This window comes from Ranitomeya variabilis, chromosome 4 (genome assembly GCF_051348905.1).
Source record: "Ranitomeya variabilis isolate aRanVar5 chromosome 4, aRanVar5.hap1, whole genome shotgun sequence".
NCBI lineage: Eukaryota > Metazoa > Chordata > Amphibia > Anura > Dendrobatidae > Ranitomeya > Ranitomeya variabilis.
The window spans coordinates 26206434-26233195 of record NC_135235.1 but is presented as its reverse complement, the minus strand read 5'-3'; the positions used below and the strand labels follow the sequence as shown (position 1 = coordinate 26233195).

General features: G+C 47.2%; 1 protein-coding gene across 11 annotated transcripts; it reads right to left on the bottom strand.

Moving 5' to 3' along the window:
• Positions 1–1912: 1912 nt before the first annotated feature.
• ZNF384 (zinc finger protein 384) lies at positions 1913–26260 on the bottom strand. 11 transcript variants are annotated; one of them, XM_077258206.1, is made up of 11 exons: positions 26124–26260; positions 14906–14987; positions 14435–14499; positions 13610–13850; positions 12077–12383; positions 11236–11460; positions 7585–7767; positions 6201–6383; positions 5872–5950; positions 4246–4404; positions 1920–2936 (listed from the first exon to the last, which is right to left on the bottom strand). In XM_077258206.1, exons 3-11 carry the CDS (start codon positions 14492–14494, stop codon positions 2706–2708), a joined length of 1668 nt encoding a protein of 555 aa, XP_077114321.1. In that variant the 5' UTR covers positions 14495–14499; positions 14906–14987; positions 26124–26260; the 3' UTR covers positions 1920–2705. The 11 variants fall into 11 exon arrangements, with proteins under 11 accessions (XP_077114329.1, XP_077114332.1, XP_077114321.1 ...); XM_077258211.1 differs by having other exon boundaries at positions 2561–2936; positions 13610–13847; XM_077258207.1 differs by having other exon boundaries at positions 2561–2936; positions 26114–26175.
• Between the last annotated feature and the right edge of the window lie 502 nt (positions 26261–26762).

The window sequence follows — 26762 nt, the reverse complement described above, 5'->3', positions numbered from 1 at the left end:
AGTCTCTTGGGAGTGCTTTATAGGAGAATACTGAATGGGGGTATTGTGGGAACCCCTGGATCTTAGTATACTGCTTTGGCGTGATTTTTGTGGAAAAGCTTTGGTTAACCATTATGCCTGTAATGGGGGCTTTGGTTGCCACTATTGTGAGGGAGGCGGGAGCTGAATGTGGCTCGCGACCCTCTCTCAAGGCTGGATGTGGCTTCCGACCCTCTCTCAGAGCTGAATGTGGCTCTCAAGGTCAGAAACGTTGGAGACCTCTGCTCTAACGGGTGATGACTTTTCTTAAACTGACTGTCATTTGCACAGACTTTTTAGGAAAATCCGAGAAAAAGGTCATTTGCATAATAATTTGGAACATGGTGTATAAAGACACGCCACATGTGCGTATACGCAGGTCTGCCACCTGCATCTTTGAACGCAAAATGGAGATGGGATTTCATAAAATCCCCTCCACTATGCAGTAACATCTGGACGCTGCAGATGTGCGCCGCGTTCAATCCGCAGCCAATAAGCCACGTGGAAACATACCCTTACACTATTTTATAGGTTCTGCTCTCTGCACCCTCTACCCACACACAGAGCAGCAATCAGCACGCTCCTGCTCGCTCCATGGTACAGGCCATCACTTGGTCCAGAGTTTTTCACTGCTCTGGAACCCGTCAGCACCAGACAATATTCTGTGGGCACACATACAGCGCTCCGCATCCACTGCTGATTCTTCTCTTCTAACTTACGGATTTGTCATCAGCTGCATAGAATATGTATAACACAATGTATATGAAGGTTTATTTCTATACATTATACTAGAAATGGGAACAGGAGATGACAGCAGTAGTGACGATTACATCCGCCTCCCACATCACAACAGCTGAATGCACATGGTGGGTTTTGTCTCTTCCCAAGTCTGACTTTATTTTATTTTTTTCAGTGAAGTGAAGTGAAAGTGAAGATATTACTGATGGATCCAACAAGGTGACGGGAAGGAAAACAACAAAAAATAGCGATTCAGAAGGGCCAAAATGATGGGTATGGTACCCTGTTCGAAAACACAGGAGAAAATTAATGATGAGAGATTAGCAAGATCAAGGAAGAGCATTATAGCGATGGCGAGGTCGGGGAAGGCTAAGAACCAAGAGAGGCGTGAGGCCTAAAACGGTGCGAGACCTGGACAGAGACCAGAGTGTTAAGATGGTAGAAAAACAGGAAGACAGGAACAGAGTGGCGAAAGGGCGAGAGCACAGGGTGGCAAAAGGGCGAGAGCGCAGGGCAGGGTGGTAAAAGGGCGAGAGTGTGGGATGAGAGCGCAGGACGGGAACAGGGTGGCGAGAAGGTGAGCGCGCAGGACGGGAGCAGGGTGACGAGAAGGTGAGCGCACAGGACGGGAGCAGGGTGGCGAGAAGGTGAGCGCGCAGGACCGGAGCAGAGTGTCGAGAAGGTGAGATCAGGACGGAAGCAGGGTGGCAAGAAGATGTGAGAGCAAAGTGTTGAGAAGGTGAGAGCAAGACAGGAGCAGGGTAGGACCAAGGTAGCAAGAAAATAAAAGCAGGAAAGAAGCAGGGTGGTGGAAGGTAAGAAAGGAGGACAGGTAGGAGCAGAGTGGAGAGGGGGTAAGAGAAGGATGACAGTAGGGTGGAGAGAAGGTAATAGAGCAGGACAGGAGCAAGGTGGCAGGAAGGTAAGAGAATGATGGGAGCAGCATGGCGAGAAGGACAGGAGCAGGCTGATGAGAAGGTAAAAGAGCAGGAGAGAACCAGGATAATTTTGGAAAAAACAAACAACTCAAGTAATTGAGAAGACCTGACTTGACAGTTGGGGTCTCACAACCTGGAAGGTCCCCAATACGTTAAAATGTATCAGACGTCATAACGAAAAAATCCTAATCAGCTAGAGCAGTAAATAAGCAGTGGATAGATATACACACTTTGTTCTGTATATATTTATATGTAGTATTGACCAGGACACAGGCATCACCTCCCCTCCCTGGCACATGAGCAGAACTAACTAATAGATCCTTTAATTCATCAGACACCTCCTCTCCTCAGACTGTCAGTCCTAATAAATGGCCTCCGCACCTTAATCCTATGCAGTGCACTGTCAGGAAAGGTGTCAGCTGAAGATCAGGAGCAAAATATGGATAAAATAATACATAATACAGAATTTCCCCCCTCCCCATTTTATGTATCAGGGTATAAAATAAAAGACAAAAAAAAATAAATCATAAACCATACAACCACCCCTCCCGCCCATGTGTCCCATACGGCCAGTATTGCTGGATATAAACTGCAGTTCTTCCAAAACACGAGCGGTGCATGGCATCCTCCGGTTCAGCGACCTATATGAAGTCATTATTGGGATGCAGTGCACTGGATATAACACTGTTCGGACACTGCATGTCTCCGTGTGCTGTTATTTTATACTATGAGCAAGCAGCAGAAGTGTCGACTTCAAGACTTCAGCATGAGTTTCGCCTGTTTTCAGGGCTCCAACAATTTCATAGCATGAAAAACCTCCGTTATACTGAGGTTGATTACGAGTCTGTTATCTCCAAAGTTCCTGCCAACGATGAGAATTTTATCCCACCCAACAAGAATAGTCTGGTTCCAGACCTTTAACATACCCCTCCCCCCATGTGTCTGGTCAAGGACCTTTTATTTTGTCTTCCCTCCCACCTGTAGGGATAATTGTGTCCAATTCTTGTATAACTAAGAGCTGGCTAAATGTTCCACTTGGATGGTGCTGGTGGCGACGGTCAAACATAAGTCCTTGTGGTGATCAGTCTTGAAGGGACTCATGTCAAAGGAGCACTGGGGACCGTCGGACGTGGGGGCCTGAGACACGGGTGTGAAATGCGCTTGTGAAGTTAGGACCTGCGTAGGAGGCTGCGAAGCATCTGGAGCGTTGTGTTTCCTCATGTGTTTCATCAGATACGTTTCCTGGAGACAAGGGAACAAATAGAAAATGAGCGAGTGTGTCATCTACCACCATACTTCCCTTTAACCACTTTCACGACACCAGCTGTACTTGTCTGGCGGATGTCGTGTGCCGGCTGGGTTGCACAACTAGCACCTGCCCCCAACAGCAGCGACTGGAGCTAGCTCCCATTGCTGCTGTCAACCAATGACTGTAGAATTTAAAGGGAACCTGATGGAGACCTTCATCCCCCCTCAATCACCACCATATTTACAATCCTATTAATTCCAGACTTTGAGGAGATCATTAAAGGAATGATCTAATCTATCTACCTCCTAATTCTTGGGGCTAAAAATTGGGAGTTCAGACCAGCGGCATCGGCTGAGAAGTGCGATCAAGCTTTAAAGCAAAAAGCTGTGCTCCTTGCCCGTGTACATGGTAGCTCCGAGACGGCAAAGGTGGCTATTAATCTAAACGAGCTGTGAACTATAATTAAAAACGTCTTCGTTCTCAATAACAAAGAAGATTTATAATAAGAGGTGAAGTTGAAAACACAAAAAAATATAAAAATAAAAAAAATAGCATATTTGGGATCGCCCTGTCCACAGAAGTCCGATCTATCAATATGTAACTGTATTTAACCTGTACTGAAAAAGCCGCAAAAAAATGAAAATAAATAAATAATAAAATGACATATATATTTTATATACAAAGTTCTGACTTTTTTTCCACTTCATATCGTAAAACTATACGGACTATGGTACCGCCGTAATCATGCTGATCTGGAGAATAGAGTTGGCAGGTCAAGTTCTCCGCACAATAAAAGTGTTAAAGTAATTTAGAAAAATGACGCAATTTGTGGGTTGTTTACTTTTTTTCCATCATTTTAAAACAATTGGTATTTTCTTTTTTTTATATTACATCAAGTGATTCAGTGGGTGCTGAGATATTGCTAGGATAGTGCATAATTTTATTATTTGTTTTTATAGTCCGATGATCTGAACCCCAAGAACCTGACAGTTCTGAGGCCCTTTTCAGTCCCCCTGCACAGCGATGCATCCAACTGGGCAGGGAGGAATAGGGGGCACCATTCACTTAAATGAAGCAAGTCCTTTTTATTCTCAGGAAACCAGATCACCACAGATCATGAAGTGATGGCAAACCCTAGGACATACCATCACTTTATCAGACCCCCGGGGCATCCATTGTTTACACAATAGTCCTTTGGAACTAGAGAAAGCAGGCGGCTGCTAAGAGCCATAAGACTCACTATAACAGACAACTGAAGGATAGTGATAGGACATGGTCATAATAAAATATATTAACACGCACCGAAGTGTACGCTCGGCTGCAGATGGAACACGTATACACTTTTGCGTGTTTGACGGTGTGAGTAGACAGGTGGACCTCCAGGGAGGACGAGTCGGTGTACGCTCGGTGACAGTTGTGGCACTTGAAAGGTTTATCTTTGTTGTGCTGCCTCCTGTGGGACTGAAAAGACAAAAAACACAAGATAAAGAGACAGAGAAAAAAAAAAGCACAAAAATTATGCGGCAAGGAAACATCAGTTTTTGTTGACTTTCCCCTATGTAGCTCTTGTAGGATTAGGTCGGCAATTAAGGGGATAAAAAAGGAGCATTGGGGGGTGGTCTCAGTTCCTGGGGCAGAAAAGAGAATTGGAGACCACCGAGTGGATCATGCATCTCTGATGACATAGGAGATCCATGGGGGTCCCACTACTCACACCACATATAACTAATGTGCCCTATAAATGGGTTGTCCATTTTCTAAGTCATGGTGTACTTTTGGAATCACTTCAAAAATGTTACTGATAGTAAATGATTACTTAAAAAGTTGTACTAAGTTTCAGGCTGCAATCTTAATCCTTCATTTCCGGACCCCCTGATCTGCAGTTAGCATTCTTTTCCTAAATTCCTACTCATCTCTTATAGCTGTGTCCCTCCCAGTAATACATGCTGGATGTGAGGTCTGTGCATCCAGGGTGCTGCGGTCTTCTGTATCAGCACAGCTTCATTCCTGGAACAATTTTCCTTTCTTCTGACCATGAGGGATCTTCTCTCCCTTGTGCAGATGAACACTGATGAGCAGTGTGCGACTTAACCTGTCCGCAGTCTGCCTTGTGTGCTCCCTGCCCATCTATAATACATAGCCTGCGTGATTCGCCCCCTACCGTCCAGGACCTGCTCCAGTCTCCATCTTATTATTTGCTGGGTACATTTTTCTCATCCCCCCCCCCTTGCTGCAATTTTTAAAACCACTAGAAGAAAAGCCTTCAGATCCCGGAGGGGTGCGCTGTCGAGTGCTATCGGATTCAGCAGGACAGCCAGATATGTGAAGGAATTGTGCAGACCTTACATAAGGAAATTTGTAGGAAAGTGTTTGTTTTTTAATGCAGACTATTGAGAAAGTTAACTAATTTTGTAAAGGTGACCATAGATCTCAGCTTCCGGTTAGCGAATGTAAACATTCTAGGGCTTTATAAAGAGGTTTTAATCATGTCCTACGTACATGTGTGCATAGATCGTTACTACTCCGATACCATGGAATAAGCCGTACATTGGTGGTTTATTGATGCTCTTAGGAGCCGACCATACATTGCAACGCTTCTCTGCTGGAAAATTGCAGAAGTATAGAATTTTTTCCTAGACAGAAAATTGCAAACTCCATACAAATGTTGCCCTGACCCTATTGCTCCACGGTATGCTGCTATCCACGGTCACCGTGCCGTCCTTTACATGATCCCTTGCTCAGTCTGCATTTGTCGGACATCCTGGTGCTGTCAGTATCTTATCTTGCCCTGTCTTCTGTAGTTCTAGTAGAAGTACCGTGGATGTAACACGTACGATGCCGTCACCCACCTTTGCGTCACAGCCTCTTATAACGACCGCACCACAATGATACGACAAAGACCAAACTAAAGGTGGGAAGAGACATTACCTGCAGATTTGACAGCTGGGTGAACGCCTTGTCACATCCAGGATGTACGCATTTATAGGGTCTGTCGCCTGTGTGAATCCTGCAGAGAAGAAAAAAACAAAAAAAGAATGGCATGAATAAAGCACACTGGCAATGGCGGCAGGCGCGGGACGGCGGCGCAGGGAGGGGAGGAGGATGTTAATGGGAGGAGGGCTGGAATGAGCAGACAGGATGTCATCCCTCCCCTGACCCGGTTTCCATTCAGACACGTGTGCATGCGGTTGGTGGAGGGGAAGGAGGGTGCATGCTGGTGTCGGGGCTCCCCCAGCTCTCTCCTCCTGCCCCCTTACCGTGTATGTTGCTGGAGGTGAGAGAGCTGGCGGAAGGCCTTCTGACAGTAGCGGCAGTTGTAGGGCTTGGCCCCCGAGTGGATGCGCACGTGCTGGGCCAGGTAGGAGCTGTTGGCGAAGGTTTTGGAGCAGTGCGGGCACTTGTGAGGCTTGGACACCACAATATGCACCTTCGTGTGGATTCTGCCAGAACAACACAATGGTTGGGACAGAAAACATTTACGGGAATGGTGTATGCAGCCTGCCAATTATCAGCACGAGGCCGGTGGGGGGCAAAACAGCGGCAATGGTGCGGCTGGGGGGCGCATGGGGCAATACGGGTCTATACATAACACTAGGATGGCAGGGTACGGTCACCAACTTCTGCAGGTTTCCGAATATTTCTCACAGCTGATGGCCCAGACTATATGCTGTGAGATCAATACGTCAGCCGCACATGTCACAGCTGATACCGTAGACATGTAGCAAACCCTCAGCTGTGAGATGTATTAGCTCTGTACAGGCTTTCAGCCAAGAATGGTCTTCATTCACTTACTGCAAGCAGAGATCTTGAAAACCGAAAAAACAAAGACAAACTAAGTCTGCGGCCATAATAGGTCCTGCAGCCAAAGATCGCTGCCGCATCGCAGGTGAATAGTCCAAAGTTGTAAAAAAGAATCTAACCGGTTCTCACCTTTTGCAACTTTGTTTGGGGCTGCATTCACCTGCGATGTGGCCGCGTGTACAAATAGCTTTAGAAGGTTGCAGAAATTTCCATTCTATAATTAAAGGGGCCGTCACATCAGACAAAACCCCTTGCATGCAGGTCGCCCGCTCCCGCACCCATTCGGAAGTGTCTTAGGACACAGTGTCCAGTCCATTTACTACATGGGGGGTCTCGAGAAGGTCAAAATGGGGGATACAATTCTGTGGCATCTGTATCCCACGGTGGGTTATACAGAGGGGTTGTCTTCACGAGACCACCCCTTTAGATGGGAACCTCCGCTAAGTCTCATACACCGGAAAGAGACGGAGCTGCAACACCCGGCGTATAAGTGGGGCTGTGCTGGTGCTAAGTGATGCAGCCCCCTCATTCTTGTCCTGGAGGGTTAGATGTCCTCCTTATGGATAGGGAAATAAAGTTTGAGTTCAGGAGAACCCCTTTTTCTTTTGAAGGCGTTATCTACACGTAAGCGTTGACTATAGAAGTGGGGCCGGACAATTTGGTTGCAGAGTTAAAACTGCCGCTGACGGGTTCTGCGCTTTACCCCAACCCACTAGAGGAGCGGTGGGCCCGGGGATGGGCTGTGTGCATGTAGAGATGTACATGGTGCGTACACTGTTAGGTGGGTGGGGAACATGCTGGTGTCGGGGCTCCCCCAGCTCTCTCCTCCTGCCCTCTTACCGTGTATGTTGCTGGAGGTGAGAGAGCTGGCGGAAGGCCTTCAGACAGTAGCGGCAGCTGTAAGGCTTGGCCCCCGAGTGGATGCGCACATGCTGAGTCAAGTAGGAGCGGTTGGCGAAGGATTTGGAGCAGTACGGACACTTGTGGGGCTTGGAGACCGCACTATGCACCTTCGTGTGGATCCTGCCAGAACAACACAAAGGTTGGGGTCTGCGACCATGGTGAAGATGATGGTGGTGATGCGGGTGTCATATGTATGCAAGCGGGGGTGATCCTGCTGCTTTAAGAGGGTCCTAATACGTGAAAATACTCCGCTCCTAATAACATATATCAGGCCTGAGCTCACCTGCTGCAACACACCTGAGCTGCTGCAACACACCTGACTGTGCGGCCCGGATAGTAAGCGAGGTCTATGTGAAACTCATTAAAGGGATTTACGTATCCTTTCACTCCCCGACCCCAATGTGTGGCTTGCTGCTTCCATTAATTCATTATATACCACAAGTCTCAATCTTGTGGCTTTCCAGCTTTGTGGAACTACAACTCCCAGTGTCAGGATAGGATCTACACCAAAAGCAAAAGGGTGGAATAGACACATCGGAGGGAAAAATGCAAAGATTCGGCCAAATTTTACCATCTTGGTGAAAGTGGGCAAGGTCAATTGCAGCCTGGCACAGCCACAATAGAATACACTGGAGGTTTGAGACTGCCCAAAAAAATGAGCCAAATTAATTAAAAGGGGCTTCCAAGACTTTGCTCAATCCTTAGGTTAAGTCATCAACTTCAGATCGGGGGTCCGACATTAGATACTTAACCGATCAACTGACTGTACATTGTATAGATGAGCGGATCGATTTGCAGGACCATGACCGAGGGACCATCGGAGTACAGCCCTGCTCACCTCCTCTCTGCATCCCCGACAGGTAGTAGGAGGTGCAGATACATCGTGGGACGCATCCGTTACTATAGCATTTACAGAACGCCAGGTTGGACTTTGCTTTCTTCTCCGACGCTTTTGTAAGTAGAAAACTCAGATATTGGATGGATAAAACCCTGGGAGGGTTGGAAGCCTTTTTAAGGGGTTTTCTAGCGGGAGAAGTCCTCAGTATCAGCTGATTGCAGATCCCGCGGCCGCATGTTCTTGTTGTACGGCGTCAGAATAGCGCAGCACCCTACACTCTAGTGGCCGTTCTCAGGTACTGCAGCTCACCCGTCTTTGAATCTGTGCCCCCTTACACCCTACACTTGGCATAATTCACTGCCTATAATCTGTCCAGCGTATTCCTTTGACCATTATATGAGGGGAGCGACTATGTGGCAATGATAATGTGTAATGGCTACCTTCTGTGGAGGATGGACTCGGCTGCAGCGGGGAATCTGTTTCCCACAAAAGCCTTACAGGTTGAATATCAGGATCACCTATTCTTGTAGATGGAGCAATTAAAAAATATATAACCAAAATGGAGCTGTAATGTATACATGAACAAATGATCACTTCGCGGGACCCTGATCCAGCAGCTGTGAGACCATTCAGTGGCCGTGGACGGGATCCCTGGAAATTGCCTATTTTGATTAGCCAGCTCAACACAGTCGTCATTGTTGGTGTGACATGCACGACGTAAGGTCGGCTAATTAAAAGAGGAGATGGCGGTACAAGTACACAGGAGGGCTCCCGCCCAGCGGCTACGGAGTAGAGACTTGGGTCCTGTGAATGTGTTCACTCATTTCTAATATTGGCGCTGAGGTGCGGGGGACGTGACGTGCCCTCACTGCTGTAGGGGCGATGGAGCGGTGATCTGGGCGCCTGCCGTGTGCTGCACCTGAGCGAGCAAGCAGCTGTTAGCGGGAAGAAGAGACAAGGCACCAGTGTGGAGCAGATATGGATGAAACGTGAACATGGTGGAGGGAAGGCTAGACAGGATCTTAGTGATGGAAATGTTTGGCATTAGAGGTCAATGGAACAGACAAGGGATGAGCATAACACAAAGAAACGAAGTCCATGATGTTAACAACAAGTAGGGTGAATAAGAAGCAACGGGAGAGAAAAAGATACCGGCTGATGTGGGGCAGAGCAAACAAAAAAAGGGGCATGTGGGTAATGGGGAGCGGAGAATGCAAATCGACCTGATGGAAATATAGAGGCTGCAGAACCATAGACCAGAGAGGACAGCGAGCACAAGAAACTGGAGAGAGCCGGAGACCGGCTGCAAGGAGGCGAGAAAGACGGCAGCGGGAGCTAAAGCCGGGGGGCCGCAGCCTGAATGTGACCCAGAGATGAATGCAGACCGCTCTCTGCAGACCCACCATCACAGCCACATCCACCAGTTCATCCACTATGGCAGGTCAGAAGCAAATCTACTGTCAGGGCCCAGTTTGGCCCAATATCGAGATGCCTTAGGGTTGGAAGTGGTGGCCACCCAGAAGCAATAACTATATTATTATTATTTGTATCTGGTCCGGGGTCTTAATATTTAGGGGCTTAATGTAAGATCTGATCGATTTTACCAGCCTGGTCTTGGTTCTGATAGTACACAGGGTTTTGGGTCCGATACATTGTCTGCATGAGTTTTGGGGACGGGATTTCACATTAACAATAAATCTTGCTATAAGAGCTACTGCAAAGTTTAAGAAAAGTTACCCAGAAGACAACTTTACTGTTGACTTTTATGGGACCACAGACCTGTTAAGAGGACTCTTTCCAAAAAGGATTGTGTCCAAGACATCTATATGGGGGACCTGAACTTGGTATAGATCGTCAATGTCAAGATAGATGGGGGTCCGAAACTCTAGAGCCCACCAATGGAAACCCACAACAGCCCCGTACACCGTGTAGTGGCTGTTCTCAGGTACTGCAACTTAGCTCCTGTTGAAGTGAATGGTATCTGAACGGCAGTACCCACAACGGTTCTATGTGGTTTTCTACACTGTTTACAGGTGGCCACCTTGGCAACAGCAAACCGATGGTCCTTGGCAGCGCCGACTTTCGATCCCACACCGATCTGATATTGATCAGCTATCCTAAAAATAAGTCCTTTAAACTAGTTCAGTACTGGATCTAATGGCTGGAGGCATCAGAAAAGCAAGGAAAATGAGGATGGATAAAGTTGGAAGCAGCAGTCAGAGGAAATGTTAAGATTGTAAAGTGTCCTCTGTTCAGAAGAAGTTAATAAGGAATATTAGTAGACAAGATGGTGGAAACGATGGAAAATAAAAGGTGAAAGTCGACACAAGGGACACAAAAGTGAGATCTGAAGCAGAAAACATGTCAGAGCACAAGTGAGAATACATGGTGGTGTGATCAGAAAGATGGCGACGTCTCAGCGCCGTATACAAGGACACATGACTGCTGTGTACATGGAGGAGGCAAGAAACACGTGACACGATGTCCGAATGGAAACTCTCCCTGGTATCAATGGAAATAAGTGTGAGACGGGCGGACTCCACACCCTGCAATATCATCACATTCACATCGTATATCGACCTGCCGCTAGAACTGGGACCCTCAGCCAGAGTCCGAGAGAGCCCCTATTAGAGGAGTATCCATCATCCTGTAGTTTAATGTAGATAATGTGAAATGAATGTGGCAGCCTCATCCAGTTTGCACCCAGTTCACACATGTCCAACCCTGCAATGTGTCCCTGCTCCTCTTACCGTGTGTGCTGCTGCAGGTGAGACAGCTGGCGGAAGGCTTTCTGACAGTAACTGCAGGTATACGGCTTGGCCCCCGAATGGATCCGCACATGCTGAGCCAAGTAAGAACTGTTGGCAAAGGTTTTCGAGCAATGAGGGCACTTGTGGGGCTTGGCCTCCGTGTGAGATTTGGAGTGAATCTGCATCTCGGACTTGGAGTAGAAGGTGATGGAGCACATCCGGCATCTGAAACAGATTGTCAGCTCTGGTGATTATAATATACGGTTGGGGGGAAAATATGATGGAGGAATAGCAGACGACGTGCACAAAGCTACTGGAGACATGAGAACCTGCTGTATTAAATGGCATTTCTTCCTTAAAAAATAATAAATAAAATGTCCTAGTGATGACCAATTTGGGCCTCAAAAGGGATCACTTCTGGCCGAGATGGGGATACCTAGCCATATGCGGCAGCCAGAGGTGGTCGTGATAAGGGAAAACGTCAAGCACGCACATATAGTTTTGCAAATAAGGTTTTGTTTTAAAGTCGCACAATAAGTTGCAAGAGCAAAAATCAAAAAAATGAAAACATCTTTTAGACAGAAGTGCAAAACTTTAAGAAATAGCATTATGGCTTAAAGGGATTGTTCAACAAGGCCAACCCCCTTAACTTGGTGGCAGATACGTCCCCTGATGCTAAACCAGTCCCCAGGGGTCCAGCGGCTAGGTCTCAGGCCTGCGATTCTTACCGCTGGTCAATGCAGCTGCTGGGAAGTCCACATGGGCCCCTGTGGAGAAGCCATTATTTGCCATTTATATTCCCTAGTGGCCCACTAGTCACACACTACAACGTGATCATTACCTGTAGGTCTTCCCATCTTTATGGTGGTCTTCATCGTCTTCATTGGACAAGTCATACGGGTCGTGCAGCTCCGGTAGTGAAGGTTCTGGGATCCTCTTCTTCTTCCGCCCGCGGCCTGATTTTTGGATACCTATAATTCCCATCTCTGGGATCCTCGCCTTGGTGAGTTCAGACACAACTTGTAAAGCCTGGGAGCCGGGCAGGGTTGACACAATCATGGTGGAAGGGGCAGAAATGGGAAATGTCTGACCAGAAGATGATGGCGTGGTCACTAGAGATCCAGAAGGAGATGTAATGACCAGGCCAGCTGCAGAAAGAGAGCACAGAGACATGTCAGGAGAGCGGATGGGGCATTATTAACAATAAACATGGGGTAACTTTAGCTGCACTTTTCCTAAATTTGTTCCAGTTTTGAGATCTTAATTTTCATTTGTATTCATACCTGCTTTCAGAAGTTTTCTGGTCGTCTCTGGAAATACAGAGCGTCACCTGCACCCCACTGTCAGACACGTGACCACACAGCTTGGGTATTTGGCTATGTAAGTGCACCCTAACAAAGAATATGGGGCCTCTTGTACTAGGATATGGCAGGGGGGTCCAAGAACTCAGACCTTCACCTATGATACTTTTATGACATGAAAAGGTGATAAAAATAAATATATAGTCCTGTTGTGGCACTGCCCCTTTATTTAAGGAGGCACTCCAGCAGTATAGGCTATTATTGTAGAACATCATAGAGGCTCTTGTGTGCAGCTCTTTTTAGTCAATATGCAGCCATCTTGGCTCCTTATTCCTTTTCTTATGCCTTCACTTTTCCCAATATGATTCTGCATCTTCAGACTGCATTTGCTCTAACGACCCAGAACTTGCACATAAAAGTGACGTAACTTGCAAGGTCTCTCTATGTTAGAGGGTCCAGTGAGTTCAATGATATGCAGCTTCAGTCAAGTTTCCTCTGCCTCCTGCTTGTAATAAGAGCAGACAAGGAGAAACCTATCACAAGCAGGAGGCAGTGACATACACATAAAAGGCAGGAGATCACGCAAAGTGCTTACAGATGAGGGCAAAGCGAGTCTGTATTTCTGCAGCAAATCACTCCATGTACTCACTTACTATATCAGATTCCTTGATCAGATAGGAGGAAAGGAACATACCGAAGAACAAGGAGGATGGGATAGATATAGAAGAGACATGTTTGAAAGCTGCCCGGAGGGATCTGATGGGTGATTATATCATCCTGTATTTCAGTGACTGATATGCTCTTACACAGAAGAGCATGCTTTGGATTAGTGGGCATTACCTGTCGATATGTCAACTGAGCTGGGAAGAAAGTGCTAAAATATTGCAGATAGAAAAAGAGAAATTGAAGATCTGTTTTGATGATAGTGGAAGAGCAGCATGCGTCACTGATTCTGCTGTCATGAAGGGCAGAAATCCTGATGGACCTAATTGTAAGTAAACATGATCTGTCTGGCATCAAGTGAACACAGTCTGACAGATGACTCTGTAACCCCCCAACGTAAAGCCACTCACTTGCTGTCATAAGCCCTGTTGTGGGCACAGGCAGGACGGTGATGTTTTGTGTGACTGATGCCTGACTGTGAGGAATCCCATGGATCTCCACCTTGTTATCTCCATCTACGCTGATGCCTGCAGGTAGGGACATGGATGTGGGTACAGTCAGCAGCGTGGGGTAGTGTGTGCCCAGGTTGCAGCCTTTCTCCTGGATCAGTTGCTCTTTTACTTTGTTTAGGAACATGGAGTTATCAATCTGCTAAAAAAGAAAAGAAAGGAAAATTATTGTCATTTGGTTGCAATCCTAGGACGCTCACTAAGTTGCTCCACCACGCAGGCGACTGGCAGACTTTCTTTAAAATTTTTTATTATTATTATTTGACCTCCATCAGAAGCAGTTTTTTGTAAGGAAGCCACAAAATGTTTGCCTTTTTTTGTCCAAAGCAAATCCTATGCTACAAGCTCAGGGCTTACAAGCCATTTGTTATACAACTTGTCAGTGCTTCGTCTCTGAAACTGGACAGATCATTACAGCCCCTTGTGATCCTCCGATGCTCGCAGCACGTGAGAGCGCACAGATCAGGCCAGAGGAGCAACCATGCAGTCATCCTGACCTGTCAATCTTCAGGAGCGCACTGCCCCCCTGAGCAAGCCGGAAGGCAGCAAGGAAGCGGTGCGCTCCTGAAGATTTGATTTTGAGAAAACTCATGGGACAGGACCCACTTTCCTGCGGTGCTGCGACCTTTGTGTTTTCAGGATCAGCGCAGGTCACCAATGTCGGGCCCCCCGCCTAGTGACAGTATGCATATTTTTCCCCATTAGCCATATATATCAGTCACTTACCTGTCCAGAGACCGTCGGGACAGCAGGCCAGAAATAGGAGTTAAAATGAGACTCCTCCATGGCTCCTGTGAAGAGACAGCAGAGATTAGGTGATACCTTTCATAACAAAAAACAAACAAATTACCAAACACTTCAGTTTCCACAAGACTTTCTTGTTCTACATATTTCTATGTATGGAGATGCATTATATAGTATAGACTAAGAGCAAGATTAATTATGGGACAAAATGACCTTAATATTATATATGGCAGCTATGGAGCGGTCATTCAGGGCACGGCTGCAAGGTAAGGGGCATGCTCTGCGGAGCAAAAAGGAGAACGAGATTTTGCTTAATCTTATTTTCTCACTGTGCAGAAAATCAGCAGTGATCTGGTGGATTTTTAATTCTGCAGCAATGTCGCCGCTGATTTCATCCTCTGCAATGTAAAAAAGGTGGGGAAGGAATCCCGGGAGTTGAGGGGCTGCTCTCACCGCTGCACACTCCTTGGCGTCGAGCCTCTGCAGAGCAGTCAAGGGAGAAGTGTTTGGATCAGATCATGAAGAAATCCCAAATCTGTAGGGGAGGGGGAAAGAAGAAGTAAAATCAGACATGAAAGCAATTTGGACCTTCAACATATACGAGTATTTTCATACTGGGCAAGTGATGCCGATCATTGTGTCACCCGCTCCAACCCCTCAAAAGAGAAAAAGGGTTAGTCCCGGCTTCAAAAGTTATCACTTGCTGATTGGCTGCAACCCGCTCTCCAAAAATCGAGAGCAGAAACGTGGTCCCTTCATTCTGCTGATGACGCACTGACGACCATGAGCGAGAGGTGATCAATTATAAAGATTCAGACTTTATAATAAAAAAAGTCCCCAGTGACAGACTTCCCCTTTAATAGACTGCATTTGATCCCATTTTCTCCGCTGGGGAGAAATCTGCAGGTTGAGCAGCGGATAAGCGAGTCACAAGTCTTCATTTATTATAAATGTCAGCAGTGGAGCGTCGCCGCCGCCGCAGCCCTCGCTTTAATCACTCGTGTGACATTATCCCTCGCAGCAGCCACATCTATATCTGCGCCATCCATTATTTACTCCGCCATATAGTGCTGGAAGTTATATCGCCAGCGTTCACATTTCTTGTCGTCTCTACACAAGACGGATGAATATTTAACGATGCTGATTTTTACGTCCTGGCCTCCAAATGGTCACTTTAATGGAGGAGATGCCGGGTCCTGTGGAATAAATGGCCGCATCCTGAGTGCTAAATGTTACGGATCTACAGGAAAAATGGTTCTTGAACCCCTGCCTGATTACATTTAATTTTTAGGCTTTCACTTCTCCCCTGCTTCCATAACTTTTTTACGTTTTCTGTCTAAAATCCTGTGCGAGGGCTTGGGTGTTTTTTAGGTAACAAGCGGTAGATTTTAGGTTGACTAAGCGGCACAAAAATGGCCGCAAGTGTGTGAAGTCAGACCGCGGCTTGCTTGTCGTAATGCAACTCGCTTTGGAATATGCATTTTATACAAATTTTATTGATAAATGATGGCTGTAAAATAGAGCTTTCCTTTAAATGCAGCCGCAAAGTGCACCCATGTATAAAAGTGCGGCTCCTGACGGCCGAATCCTCCTACGCAGATATGTACAATGATCCCTGAAGTTTTCGCCGAGGTTTACAAAGTTTCTCCAGTGTCCGGACTGAACTGTAGGAGACTCCACGTCCGGTCAGACGCCAAGAAAAAGAGAAGCTTCGAATGAGAAAGTCAGACGCAGGAGGCCTCCGCTCCCTCGCAGGGGAGGAGGATCGGCCGCAGATATTTTCCCAGGTTAGACAAAAAAATGCATCTGGGTGTAAAAGGAGCCGTCTGTCTGGAGGAAAGTCATCGCTGTAATTTATTCCATATGACACGGGGAGCCATAACAAGGGCAATTTGTTTCTTCGGCGAGGACGCTGCGGCCATTTAACATGAGCCCAATAACCGAGGAACAAAACGAGAAATCCTCAGAAACGGGACGAAGGAGAATATATATGTAATAAAAATGGAAAAGAAAATAAGGCGGCTGTTGGCTCCTCCGAGCGGAGGTCTAGGTCCCTTGTGCACTTTTGCAGATGAGCAAATCGTTTTGCAGGACATTAGTAATCCGCGACCGCCGGAAAGGAAGTCTGAGAACCAACTGCTACCTGCCGGCAGCCCCGGCGTGATGTCACGCGAGAAGCACACCGCAACGATGACATCATGTGGGGTCTACAAATTAGAAGAGAACCCGGATCTGCCGGCCTTGGGTACGAGGGTCAGATCATTGCCAGCACAGAGGAGTCCGATTCTGGAGGTCCCGAATACCCCTAAGAATGATTTAGGAAATCATAGCAGGGGGTCTCCTGCTCAGGACCCCTATATTAGAGTCGCTACGATGTGGATTTTGTCTGGTATTGCAGTTCAGTTCAAGTGAATGTGATGAGTTGCAATACTCCCAAAAAACCGCAGTCAGAGGTGGCACTGTTCTTGGGGAAGGGGAATCCAAACAAGTGCAATAGAGGAAAAGGAAAACATCATCTTTTTAAGATCAGTCCAAATCCAAGTCATGGGAACCGCACCTGTCCCGAAAAATAAGGATGCAGCGCTGGTGTCGGACTTTCATCCCATTTTTTTTTTTTTATCAATGTAGTTGTGCTGCAGTTCCTTGCACTCTCAGCAGGGGTGCTGTTGCACAAGCAAAACCAAGACAGGGGTGCTGCGCTGCACCCCCCTTCATTCCCAGGAACTGTGGGGACCCAGTGGTCAGACCCCCACTATTTATAAAGGGACACGTCATCACTTTAGAAGGTGAGACCACTAAACCTGTCAATTGGGAATATTACTGGGCAGCGAAACGATGGACGCCTCCACTGAACCCAGGCCCATCATGTGATGGATGCGGCACTGCGATGTGGTTTGTTGTAAATGGAAACGACGTCACAAATGTGAACAGAGCCCTTATCCAGTGCAGGATTGGGGGGGGGGTGAGTTTTTATAGATTTTTTTTTTTTAAACGTAGTGTTTTTGCATCAAAAACAGACAGTAAAAAAATATATTTAAAAACTTTGCAGTGCAGATTTTCAAACAAAAAAAATTTAAAAAAATTCATTGTTTCTGCCATGTTTAGGCTAATTGATGAGCCACCCATATAACATGGGAACAATCGCTTTTATTGTATCACAACTGTACACATGACCCTTCCCAGACTGCAATCAGTATGCTGCGCACGATGCTTAAATTAACTTTTGCTCTTGGGAGAACCACTTTAATTGCAGATTTAAACCTGGAGAATGTCAATTCTTTCAGCCGCAGATTTCACCTGTAACAATAAGTAGGGAAAGATCTGCAACAAAAACACACTTTTTTTGCCGCTGTGTTTTTTCCTGCCAAGAGATACAAAAACAGTGCAGAAATGTCTGCACCAAATACCGTATTTTTCGAACTATAAGGGGTTGTGGCAGAGGTGTGGCGATGCTGTGGCGGTGGGGAGTGCACCTGAGCAGGGTCCCTTCTTCAGGATGGTGGCGGCGCTGCGGCTCGGTGTCCACAGTGAGCAGAGTGCATCACCGGTTTCCCTTCGGACATCTTCATGAAGACGTGGGCCGCCGGAGGCTTCCGGAAACTGGCCGCCGGAGGCAGTGTGTGCGCAGATTGAAATCTCAGCAGCACTCGGCTTCAGAAAGATGGCCGCAGGGAAACCGGTGACGCACTATGCTCACAGAGCAGCGCCGCCGCCGGCATCCTGAAGAAGGAACCCTGCTCAGGTACAATCCGCACCGCCCATCTCCACACCTCTGCCGCCGCCGGCATCCTGAGGATGGGACCCTGCTCCAGCTCTGCCTCACCGCCAACAACGGACCCGCAGCATTGCACCCCAGGACTGCAGCAGTGCCCCACCTCTGCCGCCGCTGGCTTCCTGAGGAAGGGACCTGCCTTCTGTGACCCCGCTGTAAAACCATCGGCTCTCAGTTAAGATACCTTTAATTCAGACAATCAGACGGACCCCCATCTTATAAAAATCTTTTTTTCTGCTATTTTCCACCCCAAAATTTGGGGTGCGTCTTATGGTCCAGTGTGTCTTATAGTCCGAAAAATAAGGTACTTAACATGCGCACGTACCCTAACTAGCTCAGTGCATGTGTTAAACACGCAGGGAGAACTGGGAAATTTCAGCTCTGGAGCCTGCTGAACTGTGAATACAGCTCTGGAGTATAATACAGGCTGAGACGATAAGGAATTCTTAAATAAAATTACAAAGTGACTCAAGCTTGCAGACTAAGGGGCACTTAGCCTAGAAGACAATCATGCAGGGCCTTTCTAGGGAAGCTCGTTTCATCATTACCTTGCCTTGTAAACAGGCCACCGATCACCCGATGAATGGACAAAACCCTTGTTCATCGGGTGAAATAATCTTTTGTGCAGCTCGAAAGATCATCGTTCTTGGCGCTGCATCATCCTGTGATAATGAGGAGTCGTAGTGCCAAGAAGTATGGCAGCCGATTACTTTGGTCAACCTGTGCGATCAGGCTATTAAATGACTGATAGATCACCAATCAGAGGCTGTTCTGTGCGGCCGCTCTATGGAAACTGACCCTAAGCCTGCAAATAAAACGCAAAACTTAACAGGTGGTATCTTCAGCGACCGACTAAGGCTACATTCACACACTGAAGTGCGGCCACAAGGTGTCACCTGAATCTTGGGAACCACGTCATCCATTTCCTGCCTCCTGAACTCAACATTTATCACAGAATCATATTTACTTTGAAAAGTAGATACAATCCAGACAAAACGGACTGCCAACTCACTGAGGAATCATATTACAGCTGCCTATTGAATCCTCTGGATAGAAATGAGTCAGACATACACAAATGGTTCTGCAGCTTACTAGTAAATATTTTATATCAGAGAAGAGCTGGATTCACAACTACACTGCTCAGTGGGTCTATTATTTTCTACCAACTGGAATTTTTTAGTAAGAGCTATATCAAATTCCATAGTGTTATTAACAGCTACACTGCTCAGTACTACTGTATAATGTGCTACATGCTGCAGCTTGTCACCGCTAGTGATGGATTCATAGGTAAACAGCTCAGAATTGCTGTATAATGTTCTCTACACTGCAACATCTCACTCTAATGCTGGATTCATAGCTACACTGCTCAGTACCGATGGATAATGTCTTCCATGGTGTAGTTTCTCACCCTAGTGCTGGATTAACAGCTAGACTGCTCAGTGCTACTGTAGGATGTCCTCTATGCTGCAGCTTCTCACCCTGGAGCTGGATTTACAGCTACACTGCTTAGTACTAATGTATCATGTTATCCATGCTGCAGCTTTTCAACCTAGTGCTGGATCAACAGCTACACTGCTCAGTAGTGCTGTATTAGGTTTTCCATGCTTCTGTTTCTGTGCCGGATTAATGCAAATTTCAAAGTATTAATGTAAGCTTTCTTTATAAACATTTAATCAAATGAAATTAATTCAAAAAGTGTTTTTCCTAAGGACCATTACACAATTTTCTTTCCACTTTGGTTACCTGGCTCATGGGACCTTTCTAGCCCTGGTATAATTGCAGGCTACAGATTGTTCCATTTACAGAAAACTGAAGCCTCCTCCATGTAAGGCTGCAATGTACGGTATACTAGAGGGCTGACACCACATTTCCCGGCAAGTCATGAGCCGCACACTGATCATTAAGAGGTACAGAATAGCTGGGCCTGAACAGCCTTCTTTGCTCCACCTATCCATTTTTTTTTTTTTTGGGGGGGGGGGGAATCTGTAACATGCACTTTTTAGAATGAAAAAAAATCTTATAGTTCGGAGGCACAATCCTCTGAGGATAAACCCAAAACAGAATCCTTCTCATTCACAGAGATCTGCTCTCTCCTCCGGCCCGAAACTGACTTATCTGATCAGTGTAGGGTAGGAGAGCTGGAAGGCTGTGGAGAGTCGTCAGGGATGTGTGTGCAGGTACGTGACCCATAGAGCTTATAAAAGCACTAGATGGTGGCCTAATTCGAACGCATAAGGTATTCTAGAATGCACAGCCCACTGCCCAGCCCGTAACACAGTATGTAACATAGCCCACGTGGTATGTAGCATAGCCCACGTAGTATGTAGCAATGTGGGCACCATATCCCTGTTAAAAAAACAATTAAAATAAAAAATAGTTATATACTCCCCTTCCGTCGGCCCGCGGATCCAGCCCAGGCCTTTAGTGATGCTCCTCGTGACGCTCCGTTCCCAGTAATGCCTTGCGGCAATAACCCGTGATCATGTAGCGGTCTCGCGAGACCGCCACGTGATCTTGGGTCATTGCTGCAATGCATTCTTGGGACCGGAGCGCGAGGAGCGGGAAAGGCTGGCGCGGACGCCGAAAGGTGAGAATATAATGTTTTTTTTATTATTATTTTTAACATTCTATGCTTTTACTATTGATGCTGCATAGGCAGCATCAATAGTAAAAAGTGAAGCGGTGTTTAAATCCCTCCTTAATCTCGCTGATTGGTCGCGGCCGGCCGGCTGCGACCAATCAGCGACCCAGGATTTCCGTTACAGACAGACGGAAGTACCCCTTAGGCAATTATATACATAGATAGGTCATTAATAAGCCTGGAAAACCACTACCTATAGCACATAAACATGACCCCATCTCTGAGTCCTTCATCTTCTACTTTATTAGCGCTGTCCAAACCTTAGACCAGACAGGCAGAAAGTGCGCCGATGTAACACAGTCCCACATGTTAAATTCACATAGTGATGGATACCCAACAGTAGTCGCCAGCACCCAAAAGGCAAACAAACAGCAATTACACCACGAAAAGCTCATAAAATATTTTTATAAATGTCTGTGATAGTGCCCTTAGGCTTCTATGTAAAAAAAATAAAAACAAACAGAGGAAAAATGCACCCCATACAGCTTTCTTTCGGCACCATTTTTTGTCTCAGTCTTTCAGTAGACCCCTATAGACACGTGTAATGTGTATGACCGGAGCGCTCGCAGTGTAAACAGTGACCAGACGGACTGAAAATGCTGCACATGTATCTAAGGGGCACGAGATGAATCAGAATGTCGGCTCACGTTCAGATGCTAGATTTTAGCAAAAATAAAAAATTTGAAGAGCCACAAGACCGGATCGCAGCAAACGTCCTCATACATGCCGGCACTTGTGTGGAGTAGAAAGACTGTCGAAACGTCGCGCGTGGCCAAGCCGCTTCCACCGCAGCGTCTAAGGTCCGCAAACACATTAGATCGAAGGCTGAGGCACCTGTCGATTTTGGAGGCACTGGCCAAGTGTCTAATGTGTAGGACTGTCACTAGACATATGAAAAATTTGGCGTATTAAAATTACAACCCCCAATCCTTTTGATTCCCCAGATGATGAGCGACCGCCCGAGGTGTCTGGATGCAGCCTACTTCGTTTTGTACACTGAAAATATACTAGACTGAACGTTCAGGAAAGATGGAAATATGAAAAAAAATGTACCCTGAATCAAAAGATACCTTAGACGATGTGCTCACGGGATGATTTTGCAGTTTTCAAAGCAGAAGCTATGCAAAAAAATCAATGTTTTTTTTAAACAGATTTGTAGAGTTTCTGCTCAGTTTTTCCTCTAAAACCTCCCAAAAAACAATAAATCTGTGTGAACATAGCCTCAGGTGTACGAGAACCTCTGCGCCCATGAACTCAACTCAGCGATTGACACCGGCAACACTCATCGAAGCGCAGTATCCAATAGCAATAAATCGATGGCGTCGGCTCATGTACATCCTTAGGTCTTTTTTAAACAATAGCAATACCATGAATTTCAAGAATTTTTCATCGCCTTTTTTAATCGCCAGATTATAGTGAAAGCCTACTGCATAAAAACTGCAAACACGAAAAACAATGTGTGCCTAGACATCTCAGTACTTCAGAATAGACTTTAAAATGTTTCAGAAAAAAACAAAGCTGTTAAAAACACTGACAAAAAAGTATGAAAATCACAGCAAACATCTGTGAGTTATAACATGTACATTTCGCCCCATATTTGAAGTCTTTGATAAATTGCTCATTAATGAGATGTGAGTTACTTGTAAAAAGTTTACCTAATAATTAAAAGCTCTGCAACTTTCCAAAATGCCTCAAGGGCGCTTTATTACAGGGAAGCAGTCACCAGGTTTTCCTTACAGCCAAGTCCACCTGTAAGGCTATGTTGTTGACACATTACGGGGGTTTTTTTTTGGCTTTTTTTTAATAAAAATGTTAAGCTGCATTTTACAGGACCAGCAAAGGTTAGGAGATTTCAAGAATCTCATGCACACATATTGCTTTTTATTACTGACCGATTTGGAAAACTGCTGCGCTATTGCAAACTGCAGCACGTCGCTAATTTCGGGCATTTTTTTACCCATAGAATGCAATGACTAAGTGCAAAAACAAAGCAATCAGGTTTTAGTGCAAGAGCCTTAACTTGCATCATGATTTTTCAGGGGGACTAAACTTTATCAACATGCACAAGAGACAACAAAAACACAGCAAATACGCAGCAAAAAAAATAAATAAAAAGGCAGCAAAACCTGATTTTTGTAAGCAGCTTCTTAAGGGTATGTGCACACGTTCCAGATTTTTTGCGCGTTTTTTCGGCGGTTTGTTTTCCGCGGCAAAAACGCTTAAAAAACGCATACATTAAGCATCCCATCATTCTGAATGCATTCCGCAATTTTTGTGCACATGCTGCGTATTTTTCTGCGATAAAAACACATTGCGGAAAAATACGCAGCATGTTCATTAAGTTTGCAGATTTTTCGCAGATTTCCCGCTATTTAATGCATTGGGAAGCTCCGGGAAAAAAATGTGAGAAATCCGCACAAAAAAAACGGAAGAAAACCGCGAGTAAAATGAATGCGGATTTTCTGCAGAAAATCTCTGGTTTTGTTCAGGAAATTTCTGCATAAATTCCTGACTTGTGCACATACCCTTACTGCCAAGAGAGCAGGTTTTGCCTGCAGAAAAAAAAACGAAGCAAAAACGCAACATGTGAACATAGCCTATGTCGTCTTTTCTACACTCCACAACCGGTTTATAAGGGCCCATTTCCTCCACATATCTAAACAGATTGGGTGTCGCTGGTCTGAGCTCGGCGCGTCCTCTGTCCCTGCAGTCATTATCCTTCTGCCTTTACCGATGTCTCCCAAGTCATATAGACTGTTCAAATCCTGCGCCTGTACGGCAGGGAACAAGAGCTGCGCAGGCGCAACCGGCCCTGATCATGTCATCAGTCACATTTATCAAGGCAGGAGGATGACGAGTGCAGGACAGAAGAGGGGCCGGCCGGGAAAAGGCCAGCAACACCCAGACAGATGCTCCCCCATCATGTAATACTACCAGGAGGCGTCTGATCGGCTCCAAGTTTATTCTGCAGCGAGACAACGACCCCAAACATCCAGCCAATGTCATTAAAGGGAACCTGTCAGCAGATTTTGCCGCTATAAGATGCCGCCACCGGCTTCAGGGCTTATCTGCAGGATTCTATAAAAGCCTCCGATACGACCTGCAAGAGAAGAAAAATAAGTTATTATTATACTCAAACGGGGGAGGGGGGCGGTGGTCCGGTCCAATGGGTGTTGCAGGTCCGGCACCTCCCATCTTTTTTCGGCGCCACCCTCCTGCTTCTTCGCCGCTCCCTGGCATCAGTGCTCCTGCGCAGGCATACTGATCTGCCCTGTTGAGGGCACAGTTACGTACTGCAGTGCGCAGGAGCTTGGCCTTTCGGACCTTTCCCGGCGTCTCAACAGGGCAGAGAGGTGCGCCTGCGCAGGAGCACCGATGCCGGGGAGCGGTGAAGAAGCAGGACGGCGGCGCCGGACCCAGACCGACCTGCGAAACACACCCATCGGACCGCCGCACTCCCCCCACACGGTGAGTACAATATAACTTATTTTTCTTCACTTGCAGATTGCTGCAGATAAGCCCTGAAAGGCAGTGGCCGCATCTTATAGCGGCAAAATCTGCTGACAGGTTCCCTTTAAGACCGAGGAGTCCTGGAAGTGATGATCCGGCCACACAGAGCCCTGATCTCACATCATCCAGTCTGTCTGGGATCACAAGGAGAGACAGAAGCATCCACACAAGTCTCATACACAGAAGATCTGGGGGGACGTCCTCCATATCAGGTGTACAAGTGACGAGCACAAGTGATGAAGGCGACGGGCGGTCATCACATACTGATGATGGAGGCGACGGGCCGTCAACACACACTGATGATGGAGGCGACGGGCGGTCACCACATACTGATGATGGAGGCGACGGGCAGTCACCACACACTGATGATGGAGGCGACTGGCAGTCACCACACTGATGATGGAGGTGACGGGCGGTCAACACACACTGATGATGGAGGCGACGGGCAGTCACCACACACTGATGATGGAGGCGACTGGCAGTCACCACACACTGATGATGGAGGTGACGGGCGGTCAACACACACTGATGATGGAGGCGACGGGCAGTCACCACACACTGATGATGGAGGCGACTGGCAGTCACCACACACTGATGATGGAGGCGACTGGCAGTCACCACACACTGATGATGGAGGTGACGGGCGGTCAACACACACTGATGATGGAGGCGACGGGCAGTCACCACATACTGATGATGGAGGCGACGGGCAGTCACCACACACTGATGATGGAGGCGACTGGCAGTCACCACACACTAATGATGGAGGCGACTGGCAGTCACCACACACTAATGATGGAGGCGACTGGCAGTCACCACACACTGATGATGGAGGTGACGGGCGGTCAACACACACTGATGATGGAGGCGACGGGCAGTCACCACACACTGATGATGGAGGCGACTGGCAGTCACCACACACTAATGATGGAGGCGACTGGCAGTCACCACACACTAATGATGGAGGCGACTGGCAGTCACCACACACTGATGATGGAGGTGACGGGCGGTCAACACACACTGATGATGGAGGCGACGGGCGGTCACCACACACTGATGATGGAGGCGACGGGCAGTCACCACACACTGATGATGGAGGCGACTGGCAGTCACCACACACTGATGATGGAGGCGACTGGCAGTCACCACACACTGATGATGGAGGCGACTGGCAGTCACCACACACTGATGATGGAGGCGACGGGCAGTCACCACACACTGATGATGGAGGCGACGGGCAGTCACCACACACTGATGGGATTCACATTTCCCTTGGTAGCCATCTTTGCATTTTGCTATTGTTACCATCATCTATTCTTGTAGGTCGGAAGCTTCTGACTTTCCAGCATTTTTTCCTGCCCTTTTGTGCAGTCCTGTATATAGGGGAGGTGTTATATACAGTAATGGCCGCACACAGAGATATTACACATCATGTACAAAAAGAATCTGTAAACACAACTTAGAAAGTGCTGAGGGCCTGGGACTTGTAGTTCTCCTGGCACAGGTGGATAAATCATCTGTAGCCCCCTGGGCAGACGTGCGGGGGCGCTGTACGAGGTCTGCGGGTATGAGCCGGGCAGAGACCCCGGCCCGGGGGCAGCCGGGAGGACCACAGCTATTCCCAGCACGGGCAGGATGCTGCACACGGGCACAGCGGGGGGCTGCAGCGCTCAGGACCCCCTCTACACCCGACTGACTGGACCCAGAGCCGAACATGACGTCAGATCGCGGTACTGACCCACAATTACCTCACACGTTATCACCTCGCTCCCTCTCAGCCTCCGGGTCCCCCAGCTCCTGGCGCCGCTTCCGCTTCCGGCCCCCCCAACTCAGCGGCGGTGGAGTAGAGGCGAGTGCCCGATCTGCGCGCGCCCGGCGTTTCCTGGCGCTCAGGCCTCAGCGTCGGCCATCTTGCATAAGGGCACGTTTCTGATTCAGAAAGTGTCCGGGAAGTATTATAACCCCGCCAGAATATGCCGTATAAAGTTTATAGAGAAAGGTCCGCTTACTGTGATCTGTTTTAACAGGGTAAACCGAACGCTCTCGCCAGCGGAAAATATAGCTGCCCTCTAACAAGATGGCGGCCGTCGGAGCCGATCGGTGACGTCATGTACGCGACGTCTGTAGACTGAGAATTCCGCCAGTCTTAGCCCCGCCTTCTGCCTGCTGGACCTGGGCGTTTTTTTTTTCTTCTTTTTTTAGCCGCCATTTTTTTTTTGCAGCAAATTATCTTTATTGACAAATTGTTTATTTTACAGTGCAGCAGAATCATCAGGAGGCCGAGGAGGGAGAGAGCAGGGATGTGACTGGGGATGTCAGCAGCTGACATATGTCCTGGGGTCGTCACATAATTATGGGGCCGCTCCTCACTTTTTGTCCTTGTGTTC

Excerpts from the sequence above, each read along its gene's own strand:
- ZNF384 (XM_077258206.1), bottom strand. The coding sequence starts at position 14,494 with ATGGAGGAGTCTCATTTTAACTCCTATTTCTGGCCTGCTGTCCCGACG. Across the intron at positions 13,851-14,434 it reads TCCCGACGGTCTCTGGACAG|CAGATTGATAACTCCATGTT; the intron begins GTAAGTGACTGA and ends TTTCTTTTTTAG. Across the intron at positions 6,384-7,584 it reads CACCTCCAGCAACATACACG|AATCCACACGAAGGTGCATA; the intron begins GTAAGAGGGCAG and ends TTGTTCTGGCAG.